The sequence below is a fragment of the Anas acuta genome, chromosome 9 (genome assembly GCF_963932015.1).
Source record: "Anas acuta chromosome 9, bAnaAcu1.1, whole genome shotgun sequence".
NCBI classification, from domain to species: domain Eukaryota; kingdom Metazoa; phylum Chordata; class Aves; order Anseriformes; family Anatidae; genus Anas; species Anas acuta.
This window is the reverse complement of record NC_088987.1, coordinates 18,270,091-18,285,880: the sequence shown is the minus strand read 5'-3', so window position 1 is coordinate 18,285,880 and position 15,790 is coordinate 18,270,091. Positions and strand designations below refer to the sequence as shown.

At 50.7% G+C, this 15,790-nt stretch overlaps 2 protein-coding genes across 8 annotated transcripts in view; one reads left to right on the top strand and one right to left on the bottom strand.

Annotated features, from left to right (window-relative positions):
• Window positions 1-11,538, top strand: part of LOC137861386 (uncharacterized) — a 76,445-nt gene extending 64,907 nt beyond the window's left edge. For 4 of the 7 annotated variants that reach the window (XR_011099567.1, XR_011099568.1, XM_068692750.1 and 1 more), the window contains 4 exons: window positions 543-726; window positions 1,295-1,537; window positions 4,593-4,721; window positions 6,299-8,172. Coding sequence is in view for 2 of the 7 variants with exons in the window: in XM_068692747.1 (XP_068548848.1) it covers window positions 1,482-1,537; window positions 4,593-4,721; window positions 6,344-6,548; window positions 9,967-10,107; window positions 10,377-10,460 (615 nt within the window). In the remaining 5 variants the exon portion in view is untranslated. Of the gene's footprint in view, window positions 1-542; window positions 727-1,294; window positions 1,538-4,592; window positions 4,722-6,298; window positions 8,173-9,966 lie in introns of those variants that run through there. The other 3 variants (XR_011099569.1, XM_068692748.1, XM_068692747.1) reach the window with 3 other exon arrangements.
• Window positions 127-15,790, bottom strand: part of LOC137861382 (G-protein coupled receptor 35-like) — a 37,942-nt gene continuing 22,278 nt past the window's right edge. The window contains exon 2 of the mRNA XM_068692739.1: window positions 127-1,465. Coding sequence (XP_068548840.1) covers window positions 496-1,465 — 970 coding nt within the window. The 3' untranslated portion in view covers window positions 127-495. The remainder of the gene's footprint in view (window positions 1,466-15,790) is intronic.

The following is a 15,790-nucleotide window of genomic DNA, read 5'->3' as shown; positions in this document are numbered from 1 at the left end:
TTTGTAGGTGCATGCACTTAGGCATACGGTGGTACCACCTGAATGCCCTCACCCCCACCAAAGCGATGTGGTAAAAAATAAATTGGCCTATTCTAATAAGGCAAACAATCTGAAATGCACAGTGGGGTAAAGCACTATGCATTATATTGTGCTGGCAATAAGGTTAAGTTGTCTTTAGCTGCAAAATGAAATAAAATAGGGTGACACACTCGGTCACCTGTCTCCCTGTAAGAGTAACAGATAGTTGCTAGAAGGAAGCCGTGTTACTGAACAGCCGTCACATACTTGCTTTTACACCTCTGTATGAAACAACTTATTTGTTTAATAGCCACATAGAATTAAAAATTACAAATAACTTGGTAATGATAGACATAACAAAGCTGTCCCTGGAACGAAAGGGCAATGGTTATCCCAGTAACACTGAAGCTGTACGTTCTCTTGGCATTGCATTTTTTTTGGTGGTGGTGCTTTGGTTTGTATTCTTCTTCCTTTCCTTTAGCAAGTATTTAACTGCAAGGATTGGGTTTGATTTGTTTTGTCAGTGCTGGATTTAGGCAGCAGAATGGCTTCTTGGAATTCCTTGGTCACGAAGTAGTAGCAGACGCTGTCCAGGCAGCAGTTGGACGTGGCAATGCACCTCGTCAGGGCAAAGAAGTCCATCATGACCTGCTTCAGGAAACAGCTAGTTCCAACATACTCCATTATGAACCTGAAAAGTACCCCAAGGTAGGCTGGCAGAAAACATATTAGAAACACAATCAGATTTGCATAAATAATGTAAAGAGCTTTCTGGATTAATTTCTCTTCCAGTGAATTTGTCTTCAGCTGTCTCTTAAGGTTCCTGATGATTTCTATGGAACAAAAGGTCAAGGTTGCTAATGGAAGAGAGAAAACGAAGAAAATGGAAATCAGGGTCTGAGCAATGGGTATGGTGTCATCCTTCTGAAAACAGACAGTAGCATGTCTCTTTTGAAATCTTAAGGTTGCACCGATTATAACAGAGACCCACAGAAGCCCACAGAGAAGGGCAGCTTTTGATGGAGACCTGCAGGTCCTAGCTTTCAGGGGGTACTTTATGGCAATGTATCGATCAATGGAGATAAATGAAATGACATAGGTGCTCACTACCATGTTGATAAAATACATTGCCTCTACAAACTGGCAGAGTTCATCTCGGTCTGACTTATTCCAGATCAAATAAGCCATGAAAGGCAAGATGCAGATGATGAAGCAGTCAGCAAAAATTAAATTGATTGTGTACACCCTGGTTTCCGTCCACTTCTTTATTTTGCAGAAGAACACCCACAGAGCAAGGGCATTAAATATTGATCCAAAAAAGAAAATGATGATATACAGAGCAAATTCAGTGAGACGGATGTGGCGATTCACTTCTACATCTGTTACACTGCAGTTGTTGGACTCATTCATTGTCCTGATGTGTGGATGGCATGTGATGTTATGAGACCTGAAATGGGGAAAAAATGGTTAAGACTTTTCTCCTACCTCTTAAGAGATGCATGGCTTCTATAAACAAAAGGTATTTATTTAAATATTTACACTGTTATGAATGTGAATTTGAGTCTACATACACAGCTGTCTCAGACAGCCTGTAACTGGGATGCATCCTTGCGTCAGGCTCTGTTTATGCTTACTCAGTTTATGAGTAAATACCTCAGGATGCACTTCCAATAGGACATGGCAGGCAGCCCCTATTCAATAGTGGACTCTCAAGTAGGAGAGGGGAATAGCACTCAGACTAGAACCCATGGATAGCAGGGGCATGCTGTGACAATGTGAGCACTAATTCTTTAAGCCAGTCTGTGCAGATGAGGCAAAAAGACTCAGCTTGGTTTTGAGCTAGGCAGGGACTGCAGCAACCAGTGCTAAAGTCTAGCATAATCCATGAGCAAAACCTCTTCTAACAGGTCTGCTGGCTTGGGAGGCAAGGGGTAGACTTGGTGGGCACCATAATGTTCTGGCCCTTATTGGGCAGGTTTCTGTGCCTTTGGGTTGCCTTGCAAACCTGGTGCTCCTGCTCCAAGCTGAGGAAACCAGAGCTGAATCTGAGTCCTACATCCCAGAGGCATGCTCAAAACCCTACAGGCGTGAGTGAGACATGCTGCTCTCCACCTCCTTGGCAAGGAGGGAAAAATTAACATAATTTTAGGCCCATTCATTCCAGGAGAGAGTACAAGTCTACAGATATAAAGCAGAAAGACTTACCCAAAAGAGGAAGCACTGGTGCAGAACAAGGAGCTGCAAATAAGGGCTTTATAGATGGTTCCTTTTCAAGGTAAGCATCCAGGCTGCCTTGTGAAACTTATAAGCAGTAGGTATTGAGCCTCTGTCACACCAGCTACTAGATGCTTCACAAGAGCATTGGTTGTGTGAAGAGTATCAGGGGCTGATAAAAATCAGTTCTAATCAGGCTCCATCCTGTGCAGAGTAGCTCTGTGCAATGTGCACCTATTCTCTGAATTGGTGATTCTGGGCATGTCACTGAATTTCTGCTCTCATCTCGATGTACACTGGAAAGAACGCAACTTTTTGATTTCAAGTATTTCCCACTCTAACGGAAGAGTGGAGGGGTGAGGAATCTGGTGGAATCTTACAGCTCTCAGAGAAGCAGGGGGACACCACGATGAAGACACCTGGTTAAGCAGGCAGTTGCCTCTGCAAGCCACGCAGACCTTGTGGTCAGATGGTAAGGACACTGCCTCCAAGGTCAGCTCTGCTGTATCTGATTGACTCACAAATAACACAGATGCTGGGGGGTTAGACAAGTGTGATGGACACCAGCAGACATTAACGTGACTCCTGCAGAGAGCTCTCAGCTAATTGCTGCATGCTGAGCTCTGGGTGTCCCAACACACCTCGCTGCTTGCAGCCTGCGCCCTGGGAGCAAACTGCTAGGTGTCACCCAAGGAAAACCTCTCTGAACCACATCAAGTAGCAGCAGGGAAACACCTTCATCCAGGGATAAAGCTGCCATGCCCCTAAGCTCACCACCTGCACAGCAGTAAGTGGCTTTGCTGGTGTGGCTGATGCCCAGGTTGCTTTGCACTGACCCTGGTGCTGCCACACCGCTAGCAGCAGCTGAAGTATGATGCAGGCAAACCGTGCTGGTGTGCTCTGCAGTGTGAAAGGGCTCTGGCAGACGTCGGCTTTGGTGCTCAAGGTATGGCCCAGTTGCAGTTCCCAGCATCTGCTATCTGCCCTGCAGCTCAGGGCTTGCAAGTGCTCCCTGCCAGGAGGAACTTGAAGGCTGGCGGGGAGGACGGAGGAAACAAGCAGAGGGTTTTAAAGCAGGTCAGGCAGCACAGATACGATATGGTTGAACATTTTGTGTCTTCAAGGAGATGCTGTTTGATAAGCTAGCATATCCTGTGGCTGCTGCAAATGCTTAAGTGGGGCCAGAGGAGATGGCTGCAGTAGCAGAGCAACCTACCTACAGTTGTGATAAAAGGACAGAGAGAGCTGTAAAACAGCAGCTCAGTGCTGCTGGAGGACCAGGAGCAGGATGGGGCTGGAAAGACAAAGCCACCGGTACAGTGTAGCATGTCCTCCAAGGTTTGCAAAGAGCTGGTCAGCCTCTGTCCCCCACCATGGGAACTGGTGGCTACCTGGGGAAGAAGGCCAGAGCTGGCCTAATTTTTCTCCAGCTCCTTCCAGACCTCAAACAGGGAGCTTGGAGGAAGAGAAGTGAGTCGGAGGCTGGAGACCCAGTGGGTGTCACAGCAACACTGGAGTGGCCAGCACCCAGCAGGATGCCCGCAGAGAAGCAGCAGCACTGGAGCATGCACCCTTGCGTGTAAAATCCTCCTTCCTTCTTGCAGGGGGTGCTCAGAAATAAGTGGGTAGCACAGGAGCAAAGGGTAAATGTGGTGGATGAAATGAGTAAAGACAGCACAGGGGCTGAGGCGGGGTCTGCTGGGGTGGGTGAGGAAGGGGCCTGGGACCAGGCAGAAGGAGAGAAAGAAGGAAAACGGGATGGGAAGGGTAGGGTGCAGCTCAACCTCTGCTACACCTCTGCCTTCGTGGGAGAAGGGAGAATAAACACAACTGAAAGCAGAACTGTCCACCTCTGCAGCAACTGCCCTGAATTGGACCAAGTCGCTTGATAAATTGGATGAGTAGCTGTCAGCAAAGATTTAAGAAATACGCTACATGGGCAGGAGGCTAGACTTGGCCTGGACAGCACTTCAGAAGGGTGCTGATGCAACCTGGGCACTGCAGGGAGGGAAGAGTGGCCAGAAGGAGTGGGAGAGCCCTAGTTGGGGGTCCTGCCCAGCACTGAGGTGCACGGATTTTCCTCTCTGTTTCAAATAGCGTAAAGAAACCTGGGCACTGCCTGAGCTAACCCTGTTGTTCAGAGCTCTCCCAAAAACGATAAGCTGAGGCACAAAACTCTTATGAAACCCATATTCTTTCAGGCTTATCTCCCAGTACATCCCTTGACCTGAAGGGCTGGGCATGTGACTGCCTTCTTCTGCAGCACGCCAAAAGCTGTGCTTTGCTCTGCAAGAACGGTCTAGAGGACGGCCACCTGTAGTTGTTATTTAACTCTGGAAGTCATTTTGTTTAACTTTTAGACTAGTTCTGATGCCTCCTGCCCAAGATGGAGAAACTAACAGTCCTTTCCTCCCCACCTCCTCATCCTCTGTGACTTCACCAACTGGTTGTGAAGTGCCTGAACTGGTCCATGAAAAGGATGCTGGAAGGTAAGTTAAACCAAGGAAAACAGCAAGGTGGTCATCCTAAACACAGAACTGCTTCAAAAGACCCTGGAAGGGGATGCAAGGGTTCATTTAGACAGGAAAAACAAACAAACAAACAAACAACAACAAAAACAACACTTCTGGAATCACTTATCTCCCATGGTGGGAAGAATTTAGTTTCCAGCTGCCAGATGCTGTTGGAAAGTAACGTGCTGTGAGCTTCCTGAACACCCCAGAGTAAGAACAGAGAAGTCTCAACAACAGCAACCTAAACAGGTCCCCGCAGAAGGGACTGCACTAGGGTGGCAAAATGCATCCTCCAAAGGGTGCCTCCTCCACATCCTCCCAGCCACAGCAGGCCCCTGGGCAGCAGTTCATGCAGAGCAAGAGAGAAAGAAGCAAAAAGTGATGTTACCTGTGGGTTTAATGCCACAAAATCAGCCGCAGGTCCCGCTGGCAGCAGGGCATGTAGGGTGTGCGCATCCCCGCCTGGAGGAGCAGGGTGGGAGGCCAGGCACGGGCTGCACAGAGGCAGGTGCCTGCACCAAGGGCTCACAACTACTTGAAGGCTTCTATAGCACCTCCTCCTGCTGCGTGGGAGAGGATCTTGTGTCAGCTTGGTCCTGAACATCAGACAATCTGCTGACCAAAGGTCTGCAATGCTTTCCAGTATGGGCTCCGTGCTCATTCTGCGCTGCCTAAAATGCTGTGCTCACTGGCTAGCGGGGATACTGGGTGAGTGCAGAACTGAAATGCTGTGGTCAAACCTTAGCTAGACAAAGCCAGGAAGACACGATATCTATAGCTAGCTCGTTTGTGCAGCTGGATGTGCACTGAATTGGAGGAGGGAGAGAGGGCTGTAAGCCCCAAAGGGCTCGCTAATAGGCTGTTTAGCTGGTGTGGATAATCACTGTGCAATAGAGCTGGCAGGGAGCTGTCTCACCCATAATTAGTGTGCAGTAGAGCTGGTAGGGAGTTGATCACTGCCCACTGTAATACCTTACAAGCTGCTTTACATGTGGTCAGTCCCCAGCCTGGTGTCTGGGGTTGTTCCTCCCCAAGTGCAGGACCTGGCACTTCCCCATGTTGAGCCCCATGAGGTTCCTGCTGGCCCGTTCCTCCAGCCTGTCCGGATACCTCTGAATGCAGGCACATCCCTCCTGTGTATCAGCTGCTCCTCTTGGTTTTGTGCCATCTGCAGACCTGCTGAGGGTGCGTTTTGTCCCAGCAGCCAGGCTGCTATGGTTTGGCATCTTCATAACTTGGCCCAGCTTTGACCTCCAAGGGACCTCCCTGTGGACTGGCCTCCAGCTGGTCTCCGTGCTGCTCACCGCAGTGCTTGGAGCTCAGCAGCCCAGGCGGTTTTCAGTCCAGCTCACGGCCCATTTCTCTAGCCCACACTTTGCCATTCTGCTTACGAGGCCATCACGGGAGACAGAAAGGCTTTCAACACCGAAGTTCAGAGCAAGCACCGCCACTGCTCGCTCCTCACATCCAATAGCATGTCACCTACTCAGATGTGGCTATCTTTGTGGTTATCAGGCATAGTTTTGTAAAACCAATCACCTTCTTGTCCTCAGTAGGTTTTGAAATTATTTACAAGATGATTTCCTCTGTCTGCTTAGCAGAGATCAGGGTGAGATGGACTGTGGTTCTCCGGATGCTGTTTCCTGCCTTTCCTGGAGAGAGGGAGAGCATTTGAGTAAGGCAGCAGTGCCAGAGGGAAGAGCACACCAGGACTGCCTGCTCACATGCACACCTGGCTGGAAAAGGAGAGGAGAAGAGCAGCAGAAGAAAATGCCTTTGGGCAGGGAAGAAGAAAGGAACAGGGTAAGCTTTCCTGTGGAAAATGCCAACTCCACCTCTACATGCTGCTGTCCCCAAAAATCTGGGTATGGTGCAGTACTTTGTGCCTGGGACAGGAGCAGCTACAAACAGAAATGCTGCACCTTAGTGTCTGCGTGCTGCAACCTCTTGACGCTGTGGAGTATTTGCGGTGACAGAGGGGAAGTAGAAAGGAGATGACACGTGTCACTGGTACACAAGGTTGTGAGCTCTGAACTGCTGAGAGGAAAAAGCCACAGGCTGGTGGGACAAGTAAGAGCTCCCCACAGCTTTGTGAGAAGTGATGCTTCAGGGTAACAGTGGCCTTCAACGTCATGATGGAAAGGCTGCAGTGGAAACCATCACAGCAGGGTGTTTCCCTTCCAGGGGAAACTTGCAGATAAGCGTGTCGGTGTCCGCAGAGTGAGAAGATGGTGTGGAGATGTGTCTCATCAGTGCTGGCTCTGCAGAATCCCGGCTGCCACCCCAGGGAGCCAGGCTGCCCCTGCCTGGGGGGGTCACACCCATAGCCCTGTCGTGGAGGGGCTGGGCACCCACATGGAGACATGTCGGGGGGCACAAAGGGGCGCTGCTGTGGTGGACAGGGCCAAAATCACCCCTCGAGCTCCTCTTCAGCTCTGCTCACCTTCCCGGCCTGCCTGCCAGTTACCTGTGTGAGGACACCTCTGTCTCAGCACTGCCAGGATGAGGACACAGGGCCTCCCGGGCAGCGTTCGGCAGCACAGCGAGTTGTTCTGCCAAAAAGCCTGAGGGGAACCAAGAAACAGCCAGCTTGCCCCACATACGCATCCACAACCACGTCCTGTCGCTTCAACTCGACTGACAGAACCGGGCTGCAGCGAGCAGCTTGCCCCAGCCGTGCCCACCGCCTGTCACTCCCACAGAGGTCCCCTCCCCACACAGGTGGGCACAAGTGCTCTGGTTTCTCCTGCTCCCTGTGTTTGTGGGGAAATTGAAGCCGTCAGCCTCGGCCCTCCCCATGCCGTTGGTGCCCGTGCTCATTCCGACATGTGGGCTCGTTTCTGGCCCTGCCGTGCGAGGTAGGATGGGGGGAGCAGTGACTCACGAGTCACAGGGCTGCCACACACCTACATGTCTCACCGCATGGCGGTGGCCTCGAAGCTGCTGTGTAATGGGGCCGCCCACGTGGTGGGTGCCTGGCCTAGCCACGAGTTCCCCTGTGGGGCTCTGAAGGCAGTTTGGGGCAGGTGGGGGCAGAAACGCAGTCCCTAGTGAGACATGGTGCTGTTCAGGGCCAGGGGACGATGCACCCCTGTGTGAGCGACCTGTCTGGGCCACATGGCAGCTCTGGGTGTTGGGAAGAACAGCTTTGGGCTGAGGAGGAGAGCAGAGAGCAGCATCTTTGATACTGACTTTTCAGTGGCTGGACTGCTCTGCTCTATGCCAGCTCCCCGTGAAAGCTCTCCCGGTAATCTGGAGGACGGGTCACCTCCTGCCCACCCCAAGCAGGGCAGCACTTTCAGCAAGTCCTGCCAGCACTCGGCATGACGAGCCGCAGGATGAGGCTTGGGCAAGCTTCACCAGCAGCAGTTTGCCTGCTCCAGCATACAGGGAACTTCAGTGCATGAAATAAAACCAGGAAAATCCACTTCTTGTTTTCTCTGGGTGGTGAGGGGAGCTCCTCAGTTCGTCTGTACATTTTCTTGGCATTTTTCATCAGTTTCCTACCAAATCCCAGCACAGGAAATTGCTAAACTAAGAGATTAGATCTGGTTGTGTGTTGCTAAAATACATTGCTCTGAACGGGACTAGACTGTGTGGTTTTGGCTGTGGTGTTAAATGGGAGGAACGCCTATATGGGATGATGCAAACCTTCTTGTAACAAATTGGGTGACCTTTGAGGGCACCATTTAAGAATTAACATGCTCTTAGTGTTTTTGTTTTGTTTTGTTTTGTTTTTAATTGTTATTTTTCCCTCTCCACTCCTCAACCATGTGTTTATAACCTGAAAGGTCACTTTGCAGTGCAGTCATTTAGTTGTGGAAGGACTTCAGCCTGAAGGGCACTGATGATCTGTCCTCATACGTGTGCAGGTCACACCTAACAGTAATTCAGGACGGAGGCACTTGAGTGATGCATTGTTACAGCATTAGACAGGTTGGGTATGGCTGCAGCTGCCCCCTGAACAAAGCATAGCTGGGCTTACAAACAGGGATCTCCTCACATCTCTGTGTGTCACCCACTAAAAACACTTCTGACTCATTTTGCTTCCAAGTGCCCTGTTCCAGGCTGGTGACAGCTGATGAGCTGAAGAGATCCAGCAGATTTTTTTTCCTCTTTCTCTCAATTGCATGACAAAAATAAATAAATAAATAAATACATAAAATGATAAAAGTCAGCTCCTCCTAAGCTGATTTATCCTCAGCCTGGGAGGAGCAATCACTCCTACAATACAGCCCATGTGAGGACTAGAGGCTTCTGCTTATATTTTTGGACTTTGCTTATGGTTGCTGTCTTCTGAGCATGACTGGAATTAAATACACTGAAAGACAGATAGACTTAAAAACAAAGGTGTCCTTAAAGCTCAGTGCCCTCTGGATTCATTGCCCTCATCATCCCATGACCATTTTTTCCACTTGTCTTCCAGACTACATGACACCGTGGTTTGACGGGTGAGCCCGTGCAGCTGAGCTGTGAGGTTCCCCTGCCATCACAAACATGGCTCTGCTCGCGCATCAGGCACCGAGGCAGCGGGCCCACCCGCAAGCAGAACAGGACAGAGAGAGGCAGTGCAGGAAAATATATCTAAAGTTAATGATGTAGGGCCACTTTCTCATTCTCAAAGTCACCACGTAGGGTCCCCATGTCCTACAGTGGTCCTGCCTTCACAGACAAATGACCCTACCCTGTGTACAGACGCGTGTATTATTCACGTAGTGCATTGTTAAACTGCACAACTCATTGCCATGGGAGGCCAGCGGCAGGAAAGCAGCCAGGTTCACAGAGGCTGGGGGGAAAACGTGCCAGCATAGCCCCCAAATCCACGCACCTACCAGAAATGGCAGCTGAATTGCCTGCACACCAAGCCACAGCTGGTGCTGGTGCCCTTGACAGGCTGCACCAAACACCAGTGGGGACAGCGCAAGGGTGCCTTTTGGTAAGTGTCTCCAGGCAGCCAGGGACACTGAGGCAAGTGCCACCAGGGTAGACCATGGAGGAGGTGATTCTCACCTGGTTCCCCAAATGCCATGGGTGACCTGTGCTGGTGTCACTGCAATACCCAGCACCTAAAGTCCCATCTGGGCTCAAGCATGCCAGGGGTTTCTAAACCATATGCATGAGCTGTGCCCAGCACAACAAGGGAGCTGGCAGCAGGGTGGATGTGACAGGATTGTGCTGAGGGTCTTTGGCACGCTGTTATCCCTTCTCCATTAACACACAGATAATGTCACAGCACACGAGCGCTGCAAGCACCTGTCCCAGCTACAGTGAAGATCCCTGTTTCATTGAGGATTACATGGCCAAATACTTGATTTCTACCAGAGATACATCAACTACGTCAATAACGTTACACAGCTACCAGGTAGGTCTGAATGACACCAGCCAGTGATGGCAAATGGTTATTTCCTTCCTGTGCATGCTACTGAACATTCAGTAAAAACAAACTGTGCAATGGGAACAACCTGAAAGCAAACAGGCACTACCCCGTGCCTGCTGGGTGGTATGAGATTAAGATCTGTGCATGCATTGGTGTAAAGTGCAGTATGTCAGAGATTGGATTGCCTGCTAGCCTTTGCAGGACTGCCTTTTAGATTCAAAGATCAAGTTGTTCATGTTTTCTCTGCTTTTCAGCACAGGAAAACACATGAGCGTGTATATAAATATCAACTGTTCCCTCTTCCGGAGCTGTGTGGACATACTGCACTCAGCGAGTAATGCAGAATAGCAAAGAGCATGAACCTGGCAGAACAGCAGACTCTGGGAGACAGGTACACTTCTCCCTTGAATGGACTGGAAGTGAAGAAAATGTGATTTGGAAAGTTCAGCTCCAGGCTCTGCCAATGTAAGTTTAGGTTGAGCTCGGACGTTTTGACTTCCAGCACCCCACTGCTAAAACCCAGGTGAGGGAGCGGAGCCACAAGCAGTGCACCCACAGAGTGTGCACAGGTCAGCAGTGAGGGGTTTTCACTCTCACCCAGTCACTGGTTTCTCTGCACCATCCCACCAGTAGTCAGTGGTTACAAAAACTGCTGACCTCACGCCACAGGTGGTCTGCTCTCCCTGCTCCTGCATGCCCTAAAAACGTGATGGTTTTGTCAAAATACCCTCCATGGGCCTCTCACAGGAAGAACTTTGTGCATTCTAGACAGAAGAAACAAAGTTCAGGCAGGAGATTTGACCCCGAAGACGCCATCCCGCTTGTAGTGGCTGCGGGAGAACAAACAAACCATAACACTGAGCTGGGTCCCAAAGAACGAGGAACTTCATTTGGTGGCTGGGGTTTTGCCTGCTTCTCTCTGTGATATTTCATCTGTGTGAGAGCCTTTGACCACAACTTCCTACTCAGGAAAGTAGCAAGTTTCCCCACAGGTCCCTTCTGCAAACATCTGACCACAGCACATTTTCCAGATGCTGGTGATACGGACCCCAAGCTGACAGATAAATAAACACCTTCCTATGACCTCTCTTCTAGAAGTGCTATCTTCTGCCTTATTTGGGGTTAGTCAAGTGACGTCTAAACCAGCCCAAGTTTTGTGGTTACGCTAGCCACAACAGCCTGATATTCAGGTTCCCTGCTTCTTTACCTCAGTGTTAATAGTTTAAAATAATTTTTAAGCGTCCATTGCAGTATTGGTGGCCTGGGGGAAGGAAATCTCCTGTGAGAGGCTGAAGCCAGCGGGCTAACGGGAGTGACCATGGGGCTGTGTCCCTGCCTGAACCAACCTTGGCCATGGGCAGCACAGTGCCGAGGAGTACGGGGGCAAACTGAGCTGAGAGAAGGAGCCCAGGTGCCACACGCCTCCGTTCTTCACCTCTCAGCACGTCAGCACTTCCTATTGCCCTAGCTCAGAGCATTTGGTGGCTGGGAGGGCAACAAGTGCAAATAAGCTGCTGTTCGCACACATCAGAAGCATGCACCAGAAGAGTGTCGATGGAAGATGCCCACAGACACGTGGCAGCAGCCAGAGGAGGGTGGCCCTGTGGGCACAGCCTTACCCCCTGTTCTGGGGAGGACCTTGCTGGCTGCCACCAGGAGCTGAGGGGACAGTGAGGGCCCCAGCACCAGATTCACCTGGGAAGAGCCCAGCCTGCACCTAGAGGCAGCCCGGGGCAGGACTGCAGGGCCGGGCACTGCTCCTCAGGGGCAGCGAGCCCCCTGTGCTGCCACTGTCCCTCTCGGCCTGCTCCCCTGCCCTCGGCGGCTGTCTGCCCACCACACCTCTGCCATGGCCTGCCCCAAAGCCACCTTTAACCAAAGCAGTGCAAGAGTCGGAGTTCAGTTCCCCTCACGCTGCCTCCAGCATGCTGGGAGCGCCTGCCCCCTCTTTCAGGCCTTTTGCAGAAGCCCCACAGAGCAGCTCCCTTCAGTGCTGTGGCATCTATAGATGCCAGGTTGCTCGGCTTTGCATTGCCCCTAATTGCTCGGTTTAATTGCTTGCCCTCTCTCAGCAGTGACACCACAGCAGGGTGTACCATGAGGGCACCGGCCCCCAAGCACATCCTAGCTGGGGAAGGCCAAAGGAGAATTATTGTCTGAAAGGACAGTGGGGGCCAGGGTCGGAGGGGGGCTGTGAGGGAGGTTTCTTGTGTCAGCTCTTAATTACGCCTAAGCACCAAGAGCCTTCAAGGCAAATGCTTAGCAAGCAGGCTAAGGCCCCGATACAGGGCACTGAGCTGCCTTTGAGCAGCATGGCGCTGCTGTCCCGAGCGTTCACTGCCCTTCTCAGCAGGGCTACTCCGAGCACCTTTTTTCCTTTCACCATTCAGAATTCACGCAGCCGCACCAAGTGCAGGCTGCAGTTTGTTCCCTCTTGCACCAATCTAAATCCCCAGTGACACTGTCACAGTCAGACAGGCTTACATCTCATGAAGAAATAATTGGTGCCAGTAAGTCCAACCAAAACCAACATCACATGCTTACACAGGGAAGTGATTTGCTCAACTTAGTTGCATGCTTAATTCAAAAAATTATGGTTCCTCCTTTCCTTTCCCTTCCACTCAGCTGCATTTCATCACAAACCTTTTGTCACAAGAAGTCTCTGCTTGACTCTTAACTTTGCTTTCAGTCTGGTTTGGACCAGCTAATTCCCAATTAACACTACTATCTTTCTAATCATTCTGTTGGATGCTGTAACAAGGAGGAAGCCCCATTCAGAGGAAAATAGCATCACCAGCAGCTTAGAGTTTTTCTGTGAGGGCCTGCACCCTCTCCAAAACTTGGATTAACTCCACGGTGTGTGGACAGATGCTCATAGGTGTGACATTTCTTTTTGACATTTGGATGCTTGCTGCTCCCCGGGCCTCAAGCCCCTGCTCGGGGCAAGGTTCAGCCACATCCTTGGGAGGGTAAGATTGACCCTACCAATGCAGGAGGACTGCAAGTCTTAAACCAGGTCAGGGGGCACATAGGGGGCCTACAGGTACAAAGTCATTCCTGCCTAAAACAATTCGAGGGTCAAAACCTCCCAGATCTCAAAGCAGACTCATTGGCATCACTGTGGTCAGGCAAAACCTGGCACAAGAAGCAGAACCAGCACTTGCTGCAGCTGTGGGCTTTCAGAGGACTATAAACATACGGCCAACTTGTACCACAAGAAAAATACTGCCTCTAGGGATGCTAGATTTCATAACAGAAGAGGAAAAATGTGGCTCATTTGAGGAACTTTTTCCCCAGCTCAACAACTGGGTTCCTCAGCCTGCTGATGGACTTGCTGCTGAGCTTCCCATGCTAAATGAGAGCACCAGGTCCTCACTGAAGAGGCAATGTCTCAGAAGCTTCTCACCTTAACCACCACAGCCGAGTCAGAGACCACACATCTGAGCCACATGCAGGGATTGTCATGGTGGCAGGCCAGCAGAGCTACCCAGAGCAGGGCCAGTGGAGCCTCCCCACCACAAGGAGCATGTGGCTTTGTCCCTGTGCCTATGGAAAAGTAAAGCGATGAGCTGACCCTAGCTGCGCCCGCAGTCCCACCAACACACCAGTATCCCGAACACATCTTCTGCTTGATTGCTTTGGTATTTCAGGCTAGGTCATTGAAATGCTGGAGATCAGAGCCCTAGATCCAGCAGGCCATGTCATATCTTGTACCTTGAGCTAAAGTACCTTGCTGCCATGAAGGTTTAATTCATTTAGGGAAACAGTAGTTCAAATTATTTTTAATGCAGGCAAAGTGGGGAGACTAGCTCATTTGAGATACTAATTAAAACTCTCAGGAACCATCATTTCAAAAGCTCTGGAGCATGCACATTCGTTACAGCGTGTATTTGTGCAAGGCTGAGTCCTTGCTGCACCCTCCTCACACCTGGAGTACACAACTAGTGAGCCAGCCCTTGTGCTCTGGATAACATCACAAGCCACCAGCACATACAGAAAACCTCTTGCTTTGTAAAAAATGAATAAATAAGTACAATTCAGTGTCAGTGCTTGATACCCGCTGAACCCACTCGCATAGTCAGGAGCTTGTAACATCAGATCTGCACAGAGATCTATGTGGGTGTAAAATGGTGCCAGGAGAAGATAGGGAGAGAGAGCCCTGTCACAAGAGCCCCAAGCGCCTGGGTCACAGCACAGCTCCAGCCTCAGCTCTTCCCCGGGCCCTGCAGCAGCAGCTCCTGCTCAAACTGAGGGCAGGATTTACATGGGAATCCGTGTAAGTCCTTGGGTGTTTCCTAACCCTGCAGCCCCCAAGTGCTGGATGCATGGGGGGAGCTGGTGGGATGTGACTTGGAGCTGCTACATGGCAAGAACATGATCTCCATACTCCTGAGAAGGCACTGTAGAAAAATCAAAGCTTAAACACCCAATGCCTTCCAGCTTCGGAAGCTGTGTTCAGGGCTGGCCTTCCATAAAATGCCTTTCCAAAGGGGATGCCAGGTTTACAGGACGACACTGTGCTGTTCACACAAGCAAAAGAGATATTGGTTGCAATTGGGAACTGCTGAAGATACAAACTCAGAGGCTCGCAGTTGCAACACACTCCCCCTAGCTTCACAACTGGGGGGAGAAACCACTGCACTTCACCCACATCCTCTTCTGGTAGCCCCGGGGGGTGACTCTCAAGAGAAGCTACATATCCAACCCCCTAATTTTAGAAAATACCCTAAAAGAGGTGCACGCAGTCATGTTGGTGTATGTCCAGAGCCTTGGCTCTGCTGACTTGTCTGCCACACCCTGGTGGTTTCTGAGTTTCAAGCAGCCCTGTCCTGCAGCTACCAGCTCAGGGGGTACCCATGCTCCAGGCAAGCCCAGCTGTAAAGACCTCAGCCAGCCCTGAGCACAGAGGACAAGCTGCTGGGGTGCTGCAGTGAGGTGGAGCATCCTGGAGGACAAGACACAGGTTCTGTGGATGGGACACTCTTTGGGAACCTGCTTTTGTGGTTCCTGCACACAGCATCCCCTTCTGTTCGACTGAGCTTGCCTAGGGAGTACCCCGCTCCCTGGGCAGCTGGTGGGCAGAAGCTCCCCGCACGCTCATCCCTTCCCAGTTCTGGAGGAATCATTTCTGTAAATGGCTGCAGCCTCGAGTGCACCGGCCGCTCTGGCTTTTAGCACACTTAGAGAAGCCGTAATAGGTTTTGAGAAAGAGAAGAAAAAGCCATTAGCTTTTTTTCTTTATTTTCACAGCCTATTATCTACCCACTTTGATGCTCTGTGTGGTGACCTGTCACAGGGAAACTAATGCAATGAACTTTCTCAGAGGACTGTCACCTTCTGCACTGCTTGCTGCCCTGGCGGGGCTGTGTGGGAGCGAGCTTAGCTCGGAGGGCTGGGATCTGGAGCAGGGACCTGCTCTGCATCCTAAAGCACACGGGGATCTCTTGGCACAAAGGTTGGTTGTAGACCAGAAATTTTGTAAAGGACCTTGACTTTTCTACTACTGTTATTACGATACGTATATATATATACACACACACTTTTCTTTGTCTTTTTGGTGTCTAATAGCCCTCAGAGCTAAATTAACACCTTCTTTGCAGTTTGATACAGCTCAGTTTTAATTTTCAGTCTCCCCGAGTTGCGCCCCCCTGCCCAGGCCGTGCCTGGA